This window comes from Bison bison, unplaced genomic scaffold (genome assembly GCF_000754665.1).
Source record: "Bison bison bison isolate TAMUID 2011002044 unplaced genomic scaffold, Bison_UMD1.0 scf7180017864260, whole genome shotgun sequence".
Taxonomy (NCBI): Eukaryota; Metazoa; Chordata; class Mammalia; order Artiodactyla; family Bovidae; genus Bison; species Bison bison.
Window position 1 is genome coordinate 59,670 of NW_011494832.1, and position 21,511 is coordinate 81,180.

Consider the following 21,511-nt stretch of genomic DNA (forward strand, 5'->3'; position numbering starts at 1 on the left):
ATAGCCAATGGGAATTTGCTATGTGATTCGGGGAACTCAAACAGGAGCTCTGTATCAACCTAGAGGGGTGCAGTGGGGAGGGAAAAGGGAGGGAGATTCAAGAGGGAGGGGACATGTGTAATACCTATGGCTGATTCATGCTGATGTTTGATAGAAAACAAAATTCTGTAAATCAATTATCCTTCATGTAAAAAATAAATAAAATTTAAAAGATAATAGTAATTATAAATAATAAATACTGAATATCTTACTGTAAGTGTTTCATAATTCTTACACTAAGCTTCAGCGCAGCACTACAAGGACTGGCCGAGCAAATTATGGGACATCCATGTAACAGCACACTCTGCGACTGTTTTAAAAAACATGAGAATGAGGAAGCTCTTTTGTACTGATATGGAAAGGTCACCAATATATAGTAAGTGAAAAAAGCAAGGTGCAGAATGGTGTAAGTCGTGCTACTGTTTGTAGGAAGAAGACCATATATTTATATCTGCTTGTGTAGAAAATATCTCTGGGAAGACACAAGAAGCTGACACCGTGATTGCCTCCCAGCCATGGAATGGTGGTATAACGTCACTTTAATGCTTCTTACACATGAATTTTCGAACCTTGTGAATGTGTTGGTGATTCGAAATGACAGTTAAATGCAGACAGAAGAAAATCATTATCGCCATTTACAAATGAGCAAGGAGATTAAAGGAAATCAGGTACACTGCTCAAAGTAGCAATAATAATGGTCACTTTTACTGAGTACTTACTGTGTGCCAGGCCCCAGTTGAAGTACCTTAGAAACATTTTCTTTTTACGTTTATAATTTTATTATTTATTTATTTTTTACTTTACTAGGTCTAAGTTGCTAAGCGGGCTTTTTCCATACGTGGCTTGTGGGGGCAACTCTTGCTGTGAGCAGGCTTCTCACTGCGATGAGTTCTCTTGTGGCGCACAGGCTCTAGGTCGTGAACTTCGTGAGCTCAGTAGTTGCGGCTCCTGGGCTCTTAGAGCACAGGCTGAGCAGTTGTGGTACACAGACTTAGTTGCTCATCGGCATGTGGGATCCTCCCAGACCAGGGATCAATCTGGTCCGAATTGGTCTGCATTGGTCTGCATCAATCAGTCTGCATTGGTAGGCAGATTCTTTACCACTGAGCCACCAGGGAAGCCCAAAACTTTTTCTAATTTATTTTCACAGATATATAATGATTTTATCCGAGTGGTATAGCTGAAGAATCTGAAGGAAATGTAATTTATTTTCCAGCTCAGGACACTCTGGAAGTGATAATTACTCTGGGACAGCAAGCATAAGCCAGGACTAGGGTCACTCTATTTATAGAGAGGTCAGGTAACTTGCTAGATGTCCCAGCAAGAGGGAACACCAGGATTGGAACTTTGGTCTGAGAGAATCTACAGCCTGTGCTCCTGACTGCCACTTATGGATAAGCAAATGAAGGCTTGCAGAATGCACACACCTATGAAATGACAGTTCCAGCCTCCAACATAGTCCTTCTGAATCCAAAGCCTTCCATACCGTTGCGTCTCAGAATGCAAAATCCTTTGGCCTAGGAATTGAATGGGAGGTGGATAATTACAAAAGAAGAGCGAAAGGATGGGAAGAGCCACAGGCTATATCCTCCAGCAACCATGGCCCCCACCACTCACAAACACTCCGAGAGCATTCAGGCCGCAAGCTGCATGTTACTTTGTGTTAGGTGTTCAGACAATTACGCTGTCCTCACAGAGCTTACAGTCTGCATTCAGGACCAGCTTGCAGGGATTATTGGGCCTTTGGCTCTTTCCACATGTTGGGCCACTTCAATTAATCCATGATCATTAATAAGGAAAAGCAGGGAGTTTATCTTGGTTATGCTAAAAGTCCCAGAGGTATAGAAAAGAGGAAGCAGCTTTTCCAAATTCCTTTAAAGAGAAGATTACAAAAGTTATAAGTGAAAGAAAAATTTTTTCTGAACTATGATCTTTCTCTGTGAGCTGTGAAAAATACAGACTCCAGAATTACTAAATCAGAATCTCTAGAGGTATTTTAAGTTCTCCTTGTGATTTCAAGGAGAAATTTGTGGTCTTTTAAGCTCTGCTTGTCATTTCAATGTGCTTCCAAGTTTGTTGTGACTGGTCTAGTTGACCCTGTGATAATATCATAGAACAGCTCAGAATGCTTGAGAGGCAGAACTAGGGCCAGACCCTTACCCCAACCTTCAGTTTGGAGCATCTTCCACAAAACCATAGTGAACCTTCATTATTGGCAAGCAACTGATTCTTGCTTTTAGTTTGAAGTTAAAAATGTTGTCACTACATTTTTATTTATAAATATGTGTGCTTTTTAAAATTACTTTGAATAGGAAGCAAGGTTTTCATTTTGAAAATATTTTGGGATAAGTCAAGTGAGTGTAGATGAGTTCATTTTCAGATTTACACAGTGAGGAAGTTAAACTGGATGGTTTACAAAATTACTTTCAGATCTAGAAATCAATCTTGGAAGGTATTCTAAATTGTTTTTAAATCCCTTCTTTCATAGCTTTGAAAAACAGGGCTTCTACATCGAGATCAATTTGCTTTTCTGTCATTAGCATTTTTGTTGGAGACTGTGTCAGAAGGCTTGTTCCTTAGATCCATCCAGAAAACTTTACTCATGTGAGGGTTTATATACTTAGTTTTACAACTTGGTGATTTATAATAATAATCCACATACTGGAAGCTCATTATCTGTCAGATAATCATCTGGTCATTTGATCTCCTGCCTTGGTCCCTTGGTTACTTTGCCTCTCTTCTGATATATAACCTCTTCTTCTGATAAAGTGGTTATTGATAGCCTTCAAGGCTTTAGTTATTTAATTCTTGTGATGAGCATACAAAGTGCCCCCAAAGGACAATCTTTCATTATAACATCCTCTTCTTTACTCTTCCCAGCAGTCCTTTTCCTTTCTCAGTTGAGACATCTTTGAACTTCCAAATAGATATCTCAAGGAGGACAAAAATTGTAGCCAGGATCCTGAAACCTCAAAAGAGTTTGAGAATCCCCTCTTTTCTGTGTCTCTTCCTGACCTGCTGCTAAGTCACTTCAGTCGTGTCCGACTCTGTGCGACCCCATAGACGGCAGGCCACCAGGCCCCCCTGTCCCTGAGATTCTCCAGGCAAGAACACTGGAGTGGGTTGCCATTTGTTACCACATTTAGCAAAGGACAATATAAGATACTCAATTGTAACTAAATTGGGATAAAGAATAAAATTTTAATATAAGGATGCAATATTTGGAACATACTTATACTAACCATTTGTTACTTATCTGACATTCACATTTAACTAGACGTCTATCCTATAATTTATTTGGCAACTCTGCAGAGAGTACATAGCTAAGGCTTTCCTAGTTCATCTAATGTTTTGGGGTCTAAATTCTTTTAATATTTGCTCTTAATTTAAAACTTGAATGGAATGTTTGTAATAACTAAGATTTCAGTTTTCTTTAGCATTTTCATAAAATGTTAGCATTTGCACTGCCCACCTACACACAATTCCCTTTTGTTGTGAGAATATAAGAATAGAAATAAGACTTTTCTGTAGAAACCCAAGCTTGATAATTCTCTCCTTTGTAAGTTTTTATTAAGTATTTCAAAGATACACATAAGCAAAGATAGTAATATAATGCATTGCACACAATTCATTTATACCCTATTCAGCTTCCTTCTTTTTGTTTGGTGTGATAGGTAGGTGTGAGTGTATATATTGCCATCTCCTAAGTCAGTGGTTTTGAACCTTGACTATGCATTAAGAATCACCTGGGGAGCTTTTAAATCTCAATCCTTGCCTGCCTCCTAGACCAATTAAATCAGAATTGCTGGCAGTAGAGTCAGATGATTCCAATGTGCAGCCAGGGCTGAGAACCAGTGCCCAGAACAAAAATGGCAAATGCAAAGATACATTTTTTACTGCTAAATCATCTCCTTATATTTCACATTCCTCTTCATAACTTACTTCATGTATTTTTCAGCAAGTATATTATATCATGGTGTGTGTGTGTGTATATATATATATATGTATAATGTTATGTTGAATTACAGCAAACATGTCAGTTTATAAAATTTACTTAAAAAAAAATCTCATATGTCTTTAATCATGTCACTGATTCATTATTAATTTCCTAAAAGCTTCCTAATTGGCTTTGTTTTCAAATATTTATTTGTGATTTTCTGATGTCTTTTTCATATACATGTCTGTCTTAGGTTATAAACCAGTGGTTCTTAACTTTACCTGCTCATTAGATTCATCTTGCTGCTGCTGCTGCTGCTGCTGCTAAGTCGCTTCAATCGTGTCCGACTCTGTGTAACCCCACAGACGGCAGCCCACCAGGCTCCCCCATCTCTGGGATTCTCCAGGCAAGAACACTGGAGTGGGTTGCCATTTCCTTGTCCAATGCATGAAAGTGAAAAGTGAAAATAAAGTCGCTCAGTCATGTCCGACTCTTAGCGACCCCATGGACAGCAGCCTACCAGGCTCCTCCGTCCATGGGATTTTCCAGGCAAGAGTACTGGAGTTGGATACCATCGCCTTCTCCAAGATTCATCTTAGGATGCGCTAAAAAAGATGTCTGGGCCCCACCTCCCAGAGGCTCTGCTGGGAGGCTCTGTGCTAATTGGTCTGGTATAGAGCCCAATCATTGAAGTTTTTAAAAAGCACCTGAGGAGATTCCAAGTTTAGGGAGAATTGAAAGCCAGATTCAAAAGATGTTTTGAATCTTCCTGGGAACATTTAAAACATGCACATAATTACCCTGCTTAATGAACCTGAACCTGCATACATGCTCAGTTGTGTCTGACTCTTTGCGATCCCATGGACTGTAGCCCGCCAGGCTCCTCTGTCCATGCTTAAGGAGGTAGAAAGAATTTTGAGGTTCTAGGAGGAAGAGAAATGAGGAAATGATAAATGACCTTCATAGTAATAGGTGTAAATGAGGAATTTCTGTTGGGGGGAGCCAAAGGACTTTTGAGAATAAAAATAAGGATGTCTAATATTTTAGAAATGTTTTATTTCTTCTGCTATACTTTAACATGACCTATTGTGTTGCACTGAAAGCTTCAAAGCAGTCTGCTGTACTCAGGTACAGGGATCCATGCCCACACCCCTGTGAAGTAAATACTCACTGTCCAGACCTCACCTATGGGACCCTAATTCAGGAGGCTCAGAGTGAGGCCAGACACCAATCCTTTAAAACCTTGCCCAGAACATTGTGGTGAGAGGGCAGGTTTGGTCACTACTGCACTTTACGATAACACATCCCAATTCATTGCAATTCATCCCATTGACAACTGGGCAAATTCAAGAAGAGTAACAGGAAAATCAGTGGTAAAACTAGATTTTTGCAATAGGGATTCATATTATGAGACCTCTCTCAGATCTACCTGATCTTTTTCTCTTTGGCTATGTGAAGGAAGAAGTTATCTTTCTATGACAGGCTAGAAGACAATCAAGGAAGAGGTCTCCAGAAAAATAATTAAACAAAAATGTCAGAGTAATCTTAGTCTTCTATAATGTGAAGTACAGAGAGGAAGAATGACATACACTATCAATAACCATGATGCACCAGTACAAAGACTGTGTGTGTTCATCAGTGAGACAAGGACTGAGCTGGGTCCTGGGAATTCAGGGTATTGTCTCGAGGGATTTACAGTCTAGAAGAGGAAACCGATGATTATATAGAGGGGAGAGATAGGATATTATACATAACAGTGAGTAGAGACCCAGTTCATGGGAGATTAGAGGTGAGCAAGGACTCAGGAAAGCAAAGAACAAAACCTGGCTTTTGAAAGATGATTAGGATGTAGGGGAAATGGAAGGAGAGTGAGGGAAAAGAAACAGCATTCCTTGTCAGAGTGAATGTAATTCTGGGCACAGGCACAGAGGCTGGAAGCAGCGTGGTAGGTGGCCTGAGTTGCAGATGGTTCTATGTCGCCGTTGCATGATGTTCTGGAGGAGCTGGGGGCAGAAGGGAGGCAGAGTGGCAGTGTTGCTGTCTATAAACCCACCCACATACCTCAGCCCAGCCATTCTTGTGTATTATGATGAGTTCCTGGAATAATAAATAAAAAGTTATATGAGAAGCCAGTCTTGCAAACTCTAAAACAAAAGATGTACAGTCTTAGTCAAATTGTGCTGCAGAATCCTCTTTCTTCAGGCTTATCTTTTCATATCATCAGTACTGATACTTGGTTGCATTTGCTGCTAGAATTCCTCTTTATTCTAGACTTTTAAATTTTCAACCTTCTTGGACCTAGGCTTTTGTTTTGTGTGATGTTTTCTGATTGGTCACACAAACATGATTTAAATTTGAGTGTAATTTCAGTTTGATGAATATTGAACTTTTCACCATGAGCAAATTGTATTGGTCAGCATCAGTAATCCAGCACCCACCTGCAGTTACCACACTGGCACCTAACCATTAACTCTTGCTAACCCCTGGGGAGGGAAATGTCAACCCACTCCAGTATTCTTGCCTGGGAAATCCCATAGACAGAGGAGCCTGGTGGGCTACAGTCTGTGGGGTCACAAAGAGTCAAACATAACTGAAGCGACTAAGCATAAGCATGCTAACCCCCAACTCCTCTGCCCTTTACTTCCTTCAGTTGGGACCCATGGCTTTAGTTGTTGTGCACTTATTTTTTTATTATAAAATATATCTTTCAAATTTACAACTGCAAAGAATCATGTACCAACCACAATCACCAGTTTACTTTCCACATAGCTTAGTCAAATCTTAACATTTTGCTCTATTTGTGCCAGTTCTTTTTTTACAAACTAAACATTGCAGATACTGTCAGTCGAAGCTCCCTTTCTGTTCCCCTTCTCTCCAGAAGTGACACCATCCTGATCTTAGTGTTTATCATTGTCATGCATGCTTTTATACATTTACTACATATGGGCACATAACAAAATACATAATTGCTTTGTAAGTTTTTTAAACTTTAAGTACTTCCATTCTTGAAGTACCCATCTGTTCCATATACTTTTATTGAAAATTATGTTTTTGAGGTTTATGATGATGACATATATAGATTTAGTTCATTTATTAAAATTACTGTGTAGTGTTCAATTTATGACTATACAAAAATTTATGTAGACATTTAGTTTTTTTCTGATTTTTCACTGTCATAAAGCTGCAGTTAACATATTCCTCTGTGCAGAAGCATATTGGGTTTTTGTTCCTTAAACATTTCTTTTACTCATATGAGTAGTGTTCATTATGTAGATAAGTAGGCAGATAGATGTAGGTATAGAAATATCAGTCATCCTAATAGTCTCACGCATAGAAGCCTCAGCTCTGAACCACAGAATAATGTAAGGAGTAACCATATGTGAGTACAGAATTGGGAAGGAGGCTAATATACCTTCAAGAAACTTGGAGTCAGTTTAAGGACTGGTCTTGCTCCTTTTTCTGTTTCTTTGACACATAAATTGTTAGAGTCAGCCTAATTCGCTGTTTCCTTAATATTGACTTAGAGCCAATTGCTGCAATATTTGTCCACTGAATTTAATACAATCCTTTGTTTAAAGTATATACATTACCCACTAATTGCCCTGGGAAGAAATGTCATATGTTTTTTACTGACCTTAATTTCCTTTCATTTATTTGTGCCTACTCTGTCTAGATCACTAGGTTTGGTGCTCTGGGTATTCAAAGATGAAAAAGTCATTAGAGAACTTACAATAACACTGCCAGGAAGAGATGGTAGGAAACAATCATCTGTAAGATTTTGGCATCTGAAATAGAGTTTTTATTTTCTCCCTTAGTGACACTCAGGAAATGCTTGTCTCCTGCTGTTGATGAATAATTTCAGAGTACTATGGATCATGCTGAAGAAAATGAAATCCTTGGAGCAACCAAGCGGTACTATGTGGAAAGACCTATCTTTAGTCATCCAGTCCTCCAAGAAAGATTGCACAAGAAGGACAAGGTTTCGGATTCCATCGGGGATAAGCTGAAACAGGCATTCACGTATGTTCTTTCAGCCTGTTTCCTTTATTCTCTCATTCAGTTACGAGAGAAGCAAGGTCAAATGTACAAAGAGAATCTGTGATGTAGAGGAAAAAACAAATGATGAACACTCGTGATTTGCAGAGCTGTCCACATGGTTCATTCAGATGTCCACATCTACATTCGGTGGTAGATATCTGATGGAACACAAGCTTTATTATGCATTTCACCATATGAAATTCCAGCTATGCCTTATGTCATATAAAGGTTTATATGAACAATCCACTTTTCAGTTCTCCACACACCTTTAAAATATCCACTGCTTTCAGTGACTGTGAAGCTGGGGAGATCCCAGCCAGGAGAAGGACATAGGATCTCATTGTCTTCCTAACCTGTCAACTCTCCTCCAAAGCCCCTCAATAAAATGGCTTGATCCTTCCCCCTACTGAAAAAATGTCCACCTCTTCCATTTCAGGAATGTTCCAACCACTCTAGTCTTTTTCCTGCTTCTACTCTAGTGCCAACACCTTGAATCTATGAATGTAAGTCCCCAACTGAAGCTATCAAAGACATTCAGTGTCTTGGGACTCTTCATTTTGAAAACACGGATACAGTAATGTGGCAGGCCTGAGACTGATAATACCTTGGTGCCTGATTGCATACCTCATTGTGCAGACTATCTGATTGCTGCCTCCTGAACCATTGAGACCACAGCTCCTGTGCTGTGTTCATTTAAGCTTCACAGTGACCCTGTGCTCTAGGTATGACATCATGAGAGGTTAAAAATACATACACTGGAGTCAAGACTACCTGAGTTTTAATCCTAACCCCAACCACCTATCAGCTGTGCACTGGTTTCCTCCTCTGAAAAATGGGAATAGTAATAGTGTTTACATCATTGGGTTACTGGGGTTAAAATCTATTAATTTATACACAGTGCAAGGCACATGGAAAACACTGTATAAATGTAGCTAGTATTAATATCTCAGTTTTCTAAACAGGGAGACTGCTATCAAATCTAGTTTGTTTTACTCAGATTCATTGCTCTTGTCATAGTTGCTTTACATTTTTGCTTCCAATATCCTTCTACATCTAATTACCAAGTACTTTTAATCACTAAAGACACTATATAAAATACCATGCATGGGCTTCCCAGGTGGCACTAGTGGTAAAGAACCCACCTGCCAGTGCAGGAGATGCAATAGACTTGGGTTCGATCCCTGGGTAGGGAAGATCCCCTGGAGAAGTGCATGGCAAACCACTCCAGTATTCATGCCTGGAGAATCCCATGGACAGAGGAGCCTGGTGGGCTCCAGTCCATGGGGTCCCAAAGAGTCAGACACGACTGAGCGACTAACACTTCACAACAATGCATTATCCTTTTAAATGGAATAAATTGCTTCCTTGTCACCAAGAGGACTTGAGACTGTCACAGTGATAATGGAATTCATCTGTCTATACTCTTACAGGCATCGACCAGCAAGACGACTGGCCAAAGCCCATAATACAGTCTCTGTATCAAAGTTAATTAAAACATCCAGGGATTAAATACAATGCCTTGGTTTTATTACCACGGTGTTCCACCTAAGCAAGACAGCCAGGCATAGACTCAGCTACAGTAACGGTGGTGTTTTGAGTTTACCTAATCAAAGACCCTAAAGCATTGAACACATGTTTATAAAGCTCATAATACCTGTGTGAATTCCTTTCATTTTATAAGGGAAAACTTAGATATATTTGTATGGCTGAGTCTCTTTGCTGTTCACATGAATCTATCACCACATTGTTAGTCGGTTATACCCCAACACAAAATAAAGATGTTTTTGAAAAAAAAGAAAAGGGAAAACTAAGTGGGTAGGTGCTGGTCAGTGGTTCCACAATCAAAAGTTAACTCAATTGGTAAGTACTTCCCATACTTTACATCAACACAGAAAGCACATTAAAGATTTCACCTATTGAAATAATGGCTTCTGGGATATCTCAACTATTTTGAAACTAACTTTTTCTTATTTTTCATGGTCAGTTGTGGAGTGTTAGAGTGGACCCAATTCAGATGTTCCTATTTTCTAAAAAAATAATAAGCAGCTATTCTCTCTGATCTCTGCAGAATAGAAAAATCACCCTCATCACCAGTTTGAATTTTTCCTTTTTGTTCCAAAATATAGGGAAGGGAAAATGCCTTGATGTGAATTCTACAGAAATGGTTCTCATTTATCTATTTCTTTGTCCTTCCAGATGTACTCCTAAGAAAATACGAAATATCATTTACATGTTCCTCCCCATAACCAAGTGGTTGCCTGCATACAAATTCAAAGAGTATGTGTTAGGTGACTTGGTCTCAGGCATAAGCACAGGGGTGCTGCAGCTTCCGCAAGGTCAGTAGAATATATTTCATTTTTCTCTTCCTCTGATATCATCTCAAACAATTGTGTTAACTTTGTTCTGTTTAATTTCATCGTGATTTTAAATTTATAATTTTTATCACATTGTTCTAGCACCTTTTCCTGTCTAGAGTAATTCTTCAGAAACATTTTACCCTTTAAAAGCCTCAGAGCTTTTAGTTGCAGAATATGGTGATACATTTACAGATCAATACATTCAGGAACTGGTGGGGCATTGTCTTTCCTTTGCTAAGTTAATTTCTAACTCCATGAACATGTTGTTAGGGGCTGTCCTTAAATCAACTATACTCCATTTTTAAAAAAATGTTCTTGACTAAGTCCATATCTAATTATAAGGTACCATGATATACTGAATTCCTCTGCAGTTGTATAATTTTATAGGTATACAAGAATTTAAGAAAATGCTCATTGATTTATTCATCTGTTCACACGTGTGTAACCTGGCCCTCCCTGTCTTCACAGAACTAACTATCCAGTTAGGGAGAGAAGCATGAAATAAATAAAAATACACATAAATGTTTATGTACAAATGATGGTAAACACTATGAAAGAAGATACAGGGCACTCTGACATGATAATAATATGGGGACCTAATTTAAGTAGGTAAGTCACAGAACCTCATTGAGAAAGTGAGATTGACCAGTATTGCAATAGGACCCGGAGAAGGCAATGGCACCCCACTCCAGTACTCTTGCCTGGAGAATCCCATGGACGGAGGAGCCTGGTAGCCTGCAGTCCATGGGGTCTCTAGGAGTTGGACATGACTGAGCGACTTCACTTTCACGCATTAGAGAAGGAAATGGCAACCCACTCCAGTGTTCTTGCCTGGAGAATCCCAGGGGCGGGGGAGCCTGGTGAGCTGCCGTCTATGGGGTCCCACAGAGTCGGACACGACTGAAGCGACTTAGCAGCAGCAGCAGCAATAGGACCTAAGTAGGGACTGGAAGTACTTGGCAGGGCAGCAGCCACCTCACTACATTTTATATCATATGGACCCTTGTGCATATGCATTTAAATCTTACACTGTGGTAAAGGGGTGTTTTTTACAGTGCTGCAATAAAATTGGATTCTTTAACTCTGTTCTTGTCTGATATCTAAAAAATTAGTACTTCATACTTCCACATAAGGGGAAAAAAAAGGTGAGATTGAGCTGAGACCTGAAGGATGAGTAGGAGGCAGATAAAGAATGAGAAGAAATACATTTCAAGAAGAAGCAATAGCATGTGTGAAAGCAGTTAGCAGGAAAAGAATTGGGTGTTTGAAGAATTCTGAGAAAGGCAGTGTGCTAGGAGTGTGGGGAGTGAGGGGCCAGTGGCTGGCCAGATGGGCAGGAGCAGGTCTGCACAGCCTCAGTAGGATCTTTTGGATTCTATTCTGAGTCCAGTGAAAGCTTGTCAGCTTGCTTTCCCCTTGGGTGTTTTTTGTTTGTTTGTTTTGTTTTTTTGGGCAACTGTTGTGTGGGGAAGGGACTTGGTTGATGGGAGTGGCACCAGAATGAATGTAGGGAAACCAGTTAGAGGCAACAGTGACTCAGTGTAATCAAAAGGGGATAATGGCTTGACAAACCTCTAGGTTCAGTTCAGTTCAGTCACTCAGTTGTGTCCCACTCTTTGCGACCCCATGAGTCGCAGCACGCCAGGCCTTGTCTATCACCAACTCCCGGAGTTCACTCAAACTCACGTGCATTGAGTCGGTGATGCCATCCAGCCATCTCATCGTCTGTCGTCCCCTTCTCCTCCTGCTCCCAATCCCTCCCAGCATCAGGGTCTTTTCCAATGAGTCAACTCTTCACATGAGGTGGCCAAAGTATTGGAGTTTCAGCTTCAGCATCAGTCCTTCCAATGAACACCCAGGGCTGATCTCCTTTAAAATGGACTAGTTGAATCTCCTTGCAGTCCAAGGGACTCTCAAGAGTTTTCTCCAACATCACAGTTCAAAAGCATCAATTCTTCAGCGCTCAGCTTTCTTCACAGTCCAACTCTCACATCCATACATGACCACTGGAAAAACCATAGCCTTGACTAGACAGACCTTTGTTGGCAAGGTAATATCTCTGCTTTTCAATATGCTATCTAGGTTGGTCATAACTTTCCTTCCAAGGAGTAATTGTCTTTTAATTTCATGGCTGCAGTCACCATGTGCAGTGATTTTGGAGCCCCAAAAAATAAAGTCTGACACTGTTTCCACTGTTTCCCCATCTATTTGCCATGAGGTGATGGGACCAGATGCCATGATCTTAGTTTTCTGAATGTTGAACTTTAAGCCAACTTTTTCACTCTCCTCTTTCACTTTCATCAAGAGGCTTTTTAGTTCCTCTTCAGGTTCTGCCATAAGGGTGGTGTCATCGGCAATCTTGATTCCAGCTTGTGCTTCTTCCAGCCCAGTGTTTCTCATAATGTAGTCTGCATATAAGTTAAATAAGCAGGGTGACAATATACAGCCTTGATATACTCCTTTTCCTATTTGGAGCCTCTAGGTTAGCTGGCCGGAAGAACTATTCCCTCACCAGTTTCCTGAAAAGTAATTACCAAATGATAAATTTAAAAAAAAATTTCCCCTGTGATCAATTAGTTGGATTTTCAATTTGCCAAGTAACTGAGTTGTTGAATCTATTAAATCTGTTAAACAAAGTTTTAAATCAGGTTTAGGACCATTCTCCATAACCATTTTAGCACCAGAGGACAGAGAAAGGGATGTATTTAAAGGCAGAGGTGAGGGTGGGGGAAGGAGCAAAGGTCAACTCAGCATCTGAAGTGGGAAATAGGATCTAGACTGACGTTCAGTCAAGTTGGACTGACAGAGCTTCAGGAAATGGCTGCAGTGAGCACGTAGACAAATGCTTCAGAGAAATTCTAGGATTTTGCATAGTTGTGTTTTCACTGAAACGCCATTCTGCAACTTTTTTTGGACCTTCTTCCATTTTGATAAAGATGGTAGCTATAAAAATGGAAAGAATTGGAAACACACATGCTGTGTTTTATAGGTAAAATCAGCAGGAGTGGTTGTTGGATTGATTTGGAGGAGAATGAGGAAGCTGGGCATGTGAGGGACAAGGAGACTGACATTAGATTAGGAGTAAGAATTTTCTAGAGAAAGGTGAAAAAGCCTTATGCATTTACCCTCCACCAAAAGTCAAGGAAGGAAAGAAGGACTGCAACAGAACCACTTGGAGCACTGGACACGTGTCCCTTAAAGTTTGTGGGCACTATTGCAGGAAAAGTAAATCTACAGGTGGAATGGTGTGAACCACCTGGAACAGCAGAATGTGGCCTGCACTTGCAAAGCTTCCTGGGGCTAAAGCACTACGGGGTGCTTTGGGAGGTAACCAGGCTTGGCTCATTTGAAAGCAGCCTGCCCAAGAAGACTGCCTACAGCATAAGCAGCTGCCCAGCAGAAAGAACCTGGAAGAGGTGTAAGACCTGGAACCTGGAAGGGGCCAAGATTAGGGGAGGGGTGTTACATCTGCCAGAGAATGCTGCACTGGGAGTTCCTCATTGAAAAGGGGTCTCCGGACAACCCTCAAAGCAACGCACTGGAGAAGCAGCCGGCATTTGGGAATTAACAGCAGATTACAGCTGTGCCAGTCAAGGAAGACTTTCTGCCCATATCTAATTTGGGAAAGATTAAAGCAGAAAAAAATCTACTCCTGGTGAAGAGGGAATGACAAGAAAAACTGTCTCAGCCTGGACTCTCTGAGCACAAATACAAGATTCTGTGTAGGAGTGGGACAGAAGTGTGGGCACGCTGAGACACGTCAGCTTAAATTAATAGGGTTTTCATTTGTTCGTCATAGATAAAGAACCAGGAGAGAGATACACAGAGCCCGCTGTTTTCTAATCATCTCCCCATTTCTGTTTGGTCTTAATCCCGCAGGTTTAGCCTTTGCAATGTTGGCAGCTGTGCCTCCAGTGTTTGGCCTATACTCTTCATTTTACCCCGTTATCATGTATTGTTTTTTTGGAACCTCCAGACACGTATCCATAGGTAAACCTTATAGTTGATGTTTTACTACCTTTCCTTTTGGATTTCCCAGCTTTGCAATGTGCTGAAGAAATAACATGTTTGTTATTAGGATATCAAACTTTTGTTACTGTATGCCCAATAGGTGCTTTTAAAAAATACACTCTCCCTCAAGATTTCTAGAATTAATAGCTTTCTTATAATATGGGCATAATAGAAAAAGACAGTTTTCTTGTCTGAAAAGACAAGAAATCTGTGATGTAAGTATTTCAGTTCATAATACAATTTGCTTGCATCTGTGTTTTCTTTTTATTTATTAATGATACTTCAAGTTCCTATTGCTATGCATACATTGCATTTGCATCTTATTTTAGACACTGAATTGTACATGGTTTCTCTTTAGTGTATTTAGGATCAGGTTTATATGGGTTTCATAGTAGTGTTGGTGCTGCCTGAGGGTGCTACCGGCCAACACACACACACACACACACACACACACACACGTCTCAGATGTTCATTGCTAGGTGACAAACACGCCCAAAACTTAGCAGCTAAAAACAATCATTAGATTATCTCTCATAGTTTCTGTGGGTCAGGATTTGGGAAGGGCTCAACTGGACAGTTTTGGCTCAGCATCTCTCAAGCAGTTGAGAGTCAGGTGGGAGCTGGAGCCAGAGCAGCTACAGGAGGTGGGTCTCCCTCTCCCTCTCTTCTTGCGTCTCACCCCACCCTCTCTCCATGGGGTCCTATCTGGGGCTTTCTCACACACAAGGTTGAAGCACGAGCAAGCAGCACAGCTCTCAGGCAGAGGTCATAGCATCTTTTGTTACGTAGCATCGCAGGTCACACAGTATCACTTCCGCTGCATTCTTTTGGTTACTAGAGTGCCGCAAGTCCACCCAGATTCAAGGAGAGAGGAATTAGGCCACCTCTTCATGGGAAAATGTCAAAGTTCTAGAAGAGTGTATGGAATGGAAGATTCTGTCACTGTGCAGTGTTATTTCAGTGAGGATTTATTGACCTCACCTGTCTCTCCTGGGATACTGGCAACAATCATATCAGATATGCTGAAAATCATTTCTCTGATTAATACTTCATTATTTCAGGTCCATTTGCAGTTATTAGCCTGATGATAGGCGGTGTGGCTGTTCGATTAGTACCAGATGATATAGTCATTCCAGGAGGAGTAAATGCAACCAATGGTACAGAGGCAAGAGATGCCTTGAGAGTAAAAGTCGCCATGTCTGTGACCTTACTTTCAGGAATCATTCAGGTAAGACTCAGAGATGTGGAAATAAGCTCTCATTTGCTCATTTAATAAATATCTTTTGAGCACTCCTGGCTGGTCGTGGGCAAGGTCGGCCAGCAAAACTCCAGAGCTTAGGGTTTGTAGCTCAGGAATGCCAGTCCCACTGCATGCTTTACTTAAATTGATATTGAGTAGGAACTAGCTAACTGCAGTTGGATACTTTAGAGGTTCTAAAAGCAAGACTAGCTTGAAGCAGGGTGGGTTGGTAATGGGAAAAGGCATTTCTTATCTGCCTGGAAGGAGCAAGCAATGACATGACTAAGTGTGCCCCCACTTCTGAGGGACAGGGAGCATAAAAAGGGTGCCCAGTACTTTGTGAGGCTCCAGGCCCCTCCAAATGTTGTTGTTTTCTGAATAACCACTGACTGATTTGTTAGCTACTTACCTGCTATAGATACAAATTTGTAGTGTTAGAAAGTGGTCCAGAAAAAACTTTGGGATGTTTTCTGTTGGATTTAACTTCCTGATCTATCATGTGATTTATTTGTCTCTTTGTCATTAAAAAAAAAAAAAGTTTTGCCTAGGTGTCTGTAGATTTGGATTTGTGGCCATATATCTCACGGAGCCCCTGGTCCGTGGGTTTACCACTGCTGCAGCCGTGCATGTCTTCACCTCCATGTTAAAATACCTGTTTGGAGTTAAAACAAAGCGGTACAGTGGGATCTTTTCAGTGGTGTATGTAAGTAAGCAACTTCCCGGCTGACTGGTACTTGGTTCCCTTCTGTATTTTTCCTCCTCCTCTCCTGTATCTCAAGGCTCACTTTGCTTATTTCTAAGAATTTCAGTAGAATGGAGAAGATTTAGTCATTCTAAGGCTTTTCTGAGAAGAGCATTACAAGGGGAATTAAACCTTAAAGTTTCACTTCATTAATATGTGATACTATCTACCTCACAAGAAATTTTTTGTCAGGTATTTATTTGGTGACTACAACTTTAGCCTAATTAGCTCCAGAGACAGCTTCTTCATAAGATCAGATTAGGTTCTCTTTGGGAAAGTGAAAGTGAAAGTTGCTTACTCATGTCTGACTCTGCATTCCCATAGACAGTAGCCCACTAGGCTCCTCTGCCCATGGAATTTTCCAGGCAACAGTACCAGAGTGTGTTGGCATATCCTCGTCCAGAGGATCTTCCCAACCCAGGATTGAACCTGTGTCTCTTATGTTCTCCTGCATTACAAGCAGATTCTTTACCATCTGAGCCACCAAGGAAGTCAATTTAAAGTCATTCTGGGATAACATCTCTCTCTCAAAAACTGCTTGCTCAAGCAGGCGAAAATTGGACGTCTATAAAGGATTTGACTAACACACCTAACCAGTTTAATCTAATATAATGTACATAGACCCTTCCACCCAACTCAGAGAAAATACAAATTATTTACAAGCATGTAGGTAACAATGGTAATAACTGATCATGTTGAAAATGGTCATGTACAGCTGACCACAACTTCTAAAAAAATGCAGTTTCACATGGTGCAATATAATTAGCAATCAATAACTAAAGATGGCTTAAAACCCCCATACATTTGGAAACTAAAAACACTTCTAAGCAGCCCATGGATAAGAGAAAATTATGAAATAATTAGAACCAAATGACAGTGGAACTGCTACTTATCAAAACCTCTGAAATGCTGCTAAAGATATTTTTGGAATGAAAGACCTATATGGCCTTTGTAAGAATTCATGTGTCACACACTGTGTTAGGCAGAGCAGTGAGCTTACACTTCAATGGGAAGACAAATGTGTTAGTTGCTTAGTTGTGTCTGACTCTTTGCGACTCCATAGACTGTAGCCCGCCAGGCTCCTCCGTCTATGGAATTCTCCAGGCAGGAATATTGGAGTGGATTGCCATTTTCATCTCCAGGGTATCTTCCTGACCCGGCGATCGAACCCAGGTCACCCGGATTGCAGGCAAACTCTTTACTTTCTGAGCTATAGGGAAGTCCCCAGTACAATGGGAAGACAAATAGTAAACCACTAATCACATAAATGGGCTGCCCAGGTGCCTCAGTGGTGAAGAATCCGCCTGCTATTGCAGGAAATGCAGGTTTGATCCCTGAGTCAGGAAGATCCCTTGGAGATGAAAATGGCAATCTACTCCAGTCTTCCTGCCTGGAGAATTCCATGGACAGAGGAACCTGGCAGGCTACAGTCCATGGGGTCACAAAACGGTCAGACATAGCAACCAAAACAAGTCACATAAATGTGTAATTAAGTATAAATTGTGTTAAGTGCTATGAAAGAAAAATCAGGCTGCTATGAAAATTGAATAGGGAGACCTTTAGATCAGGGTTCTATAATTCATACACACAACATGGTGGAGTAGAAGAAAGTGCGCTCATCTTCTCCTGTGAGAACTCCAGAGTTACAACCAGGTGGTCAATACCGAAATCAGATTGATTATATTCTTTGCAACCAAAGATGAAGAAGCTCTATACGGTCAGCAAAAAACAAGACCAGGAACTGACTGTGACTCAGATCATGAACTCACTGCAAAATTCAGACTTAAAAGAAAGTAGGAAAAACCACTAGACCATTCAGGTATGAATCCCTATGATTATACAGAGGGAATGACAAATAGATTCAAGGGATTAGATCTGATAGAGTGCCTGAAGAACTATGGACAGAGGTTCCTGACTTTGTACAGGAGACAGGGATCCAGACCATCCCCAAGAAAAAGAAATGCAAAAAAGCAGAATGGTTGTCTATTGAGGCCTTACAAATAGCTGAGAAAAGAAGAGAAGCTAAAGGCAAAGGAAAAAAGGAAAGATATACCCATCTGAATTCTGAGTTCCAAAGAATAGCAAGGAGAGATAAGAAAGCCTTCGTCAGTGATCAATGCAAAGAAAGAGAGGAAAACAACAGAATGGGAAAGACTAGAGATCTCTTCAAGAAAATTAGAGATACCAAGGGAACATTCATGCAAAGATGGGCACAATAAAGTACAGAAATGGTAGAAAGCTTAAGATATTAAGAAGAGGTGGCAAGAATACACAAAAGAACTATACAAAAAAGATTTTCATGACCCAGATGGTGTGATCACTCACCTCGAACCACGATGGTGTGATCACTCACCTCGAGCCAAACAAGTGGGCCTTAGGAAGCATCACTGGAGTGTGAAGACAAGTGGGCCTTAGGAACCATCACTACAAACAAAGCTACTGGAGGTGATGGAATTCCAGTTGAGCTATTTCAAATCTTAAAAGATGATGCTGTGAAAGTGCTGCACTCAATATGCTACCAAATTTGGAAAACTCAGCAGTGGCCACAGGACTGGAAGTCAGTTTTCATTCCAATCCCAAAGAAAGACATGCCAAAGAATGTTCAAACTACCACACAATTGCACTCATCTCACATACTAGCAAAGTAATGCCCAAAATTCCCCAAGTGAGGCTTCAACAGTATGTGAACCGTGGACTTCCTGATGTTCAAGCTGGATTTAGAAAAGGCAGAGTAGCCAGAGATGAAATTGCAAGCATCCGGTGGATAATAGAAAAAGCAAGAGATTCCAGAAAAACATCTACTTCTGCTTTATTGACTATGCCAAAGCCTTTGACTGTGTGGACAACAAAATGTGGAAAAGTCTTCAAGAGATGGGAATACCAGACCACATTACCTGCCTCTTGAGAAATCTATATGCAGGTGAAGAAGCAACAGTTAGAACCAGACATGGAACAACAGACTGGTTCCAAAATGGGAAAGGAGTACATCAAGGCTATATATTGTCACCCTGCTTATTTAAGTTATATGCAGAGTACATCATGCGAAATGCTGGGCTGGATGAAGCACAAGCTGGAATCATGATTGCCAGGAGAAATATCAATAACATCAGATATGCAGATGAAACCACCCTGATGGCAGAAAACAAAGAAGAACTAAAGAACTTCTTGATGAAATTGAAGGAAGAGAGTGAAAATGCTGGCTTAAAACTCAACACTCAAAAAACAATGATCATGGCATCCTTCCCATCACTTCATGGCAGATAGATGGGGAAACAATGGAAACGGTAAGACTTTATTTTGGGTCTCCAAAATCAGTGCACATGGTGACTGCAGCCATGAAATTAAAAGACGCTTACTCCTTTGAAGAAAAGCTATGACCAACGTAGATAGCATATTAAAAAGCGGAGACATTACCAACATAGGTCTGTCTAGTAAAGCTATGATTTTTCCAGTAGTCATGTATGGATGTGAGAATTGGACTATAAAGAAAGCTGACTGCTAAAGAATTGATGCTTTTGAACTGTGGTGTTGGAGAAGACTCTTGAGAGTCCCTTGGACTGCAAGGAGATTCAACCAGTCCATCCTAAAGGAAATCAGTCCTGAATATTCATTGGAAGGACTGATGCTGAAGCTGAACCTTCATTATTTTGGCCACCTGATGCGAAAAACTGACTCATTGGAAAAGACCCTGATGCTGGGAAAGATTGAAGGCAGGAGATGGGGACAACAGAGGATGAGATGGTTGGATGGCATCACGACTCAATGGACATGAGTTTGAGCAAGCTCTAGGAGTTTGTGATGGACAAGGAAGCCTGACATGCTGCAGTCCATGGGGTCACAAAGAGTCAGACATGACTAAGCAACTGAACTGACTGACTTACTAGATTAGGGATCTAGGAAAGTAGCTTTGAGGAAGTAACAATTAAATTGAGTGTTTCATTGATTAGAATAGAGTCCAACTGTGGGTGTCCATGTATGCTCAGTCATATCCAACTCTTCATGACCCCATGAACTGTAGCCCACCAGGCTCCTCTGTTCATGGGATTTCCCAGGCAAGAATACTGGAGTGGATTGCTGTTTCCTTCTCCAGGGGATCTTCCCAAGCCAGGGATCAAACCCACAGCTCCTGCATCTCCTGCATTGGCAGGCAAATTCTTTACCACTGAGCCACTTGAGAAGCCTCCAACTGTGGGAATAGTTCCTAAATATCTAAATTCTTCATTTCCCATAATAGCTGGTAACATGCTTCTTACTCAGAGATTTCTCAAAGTGCCATGTCACAAAGGAAATAGGACAGAGAGGCACACCAGAGAATGCTCTAGGAGTTGATAGGAAAGGTTTGTAGCCTGGGCTCGGCGGTCATCTACTTGCCCAGGGTCCAGAAGAGTACTGACTGTACGTGGGGTGCCGAGACTGCAGCCTTAGGAGACAATTAAGTGGCTTTCTTCTCTTAAGTTTCCTGGGCTTCTTTCTAAGTTTCTGCTACTCTGTTGCCTTCGAAGCTCACCTGATTCCTCTTTCATCTGCTAAAAATGATTTCTCCTGCTTTCCGTTCCTAAAAGCTTTTCTGTATATTTGCTTTCAGGTAATTATGCTGATATAACCCATGGTCCTTTCCTAATGCTCAGTACTCAGCTTCAGGGTGACTGTTCTGAATTTTACAATTCTACATTGAGACATTAGTGTAGCAAAAAACACTGTAATATATGATTGTTGGTTAGATATTACAACTACAAAGTTGTATAGCTGGGTAAAAGTGACTCCTAGTGGTGAAAGCTGCGGAGAGAGAGATTTCAGCCTGAGAAGTGTAAACTGGAAACGTCCGCTACTGGGATGGCTAGTGTGAATTAGAGCACTGGACTGTCTGTGCAGGGGCTACTGCCTGATGTAACCTCCCGTGTTCACTGTGTTACAGAGTACAGTTGCTGTGTTGCAGAATGTTAAAAACCTCAACGTGTGTTCCCTAGGCGTTGGGCTGATGGTTTTTGGTTTGCTGTTGGGTGGCAAGGAGTTTAATGAGAGATTTAAAGAGAAATTGCCAGCACCCATTCCTTTAGAGTTCTTTGCGGTAAGTCAACTTCCAGCCACGTTCACCTAGCTGTTTCTGTGAAGGGTTTTGAAGTGGGACAGGGGAGAGAGAAGTTAGA

General features: G+C 40.9%; 1 protein-coding gene across 4 annotated transcripts in view; it reads left to right on the forward strand.

Moving 5' to 3' along the window:
• The first annotated feature begins 7,844 nt into the window (after window positions 1–7,844).
• The window catches only part of SLC26A5 (solute carrier family 26 (anion exchanger), member 5), a 36,353-nt gene continuing 22,686 nt past the window's right edge, over window positions 7,845–21,511 (forward strand). For all 4 annotated transcript variants that reach the window (XM_010848067.1, XM_010848066.1, XM_010848069.1 and 1 more), the window contains exons 1-6: window positions 7,845–7,996; window positions 10,211–10,350; window positions 14,251–14,361; window positions 15,444–15,610; window positions 16,161–16,325; window positions 21,280–21,432. In XM_010848067.1, coding sequence (XP_010846369.1) covers window positions 7,845–7,996; window positions 10,211–10,350; window positions 14,251–14,361; window positions 15,444–15,610; window positions 16,161–16,325; window positions 21,280–21,432 — 888 coding nt within the window. The remainder of the gene's footprint in view (window positions 7,997–10,210; window positions 10,351–14,250; window positions 14,362–15,443; window positions 15,611–16,160; window positions 16,326–21,279; window positions 21,433–21,511) is intronic.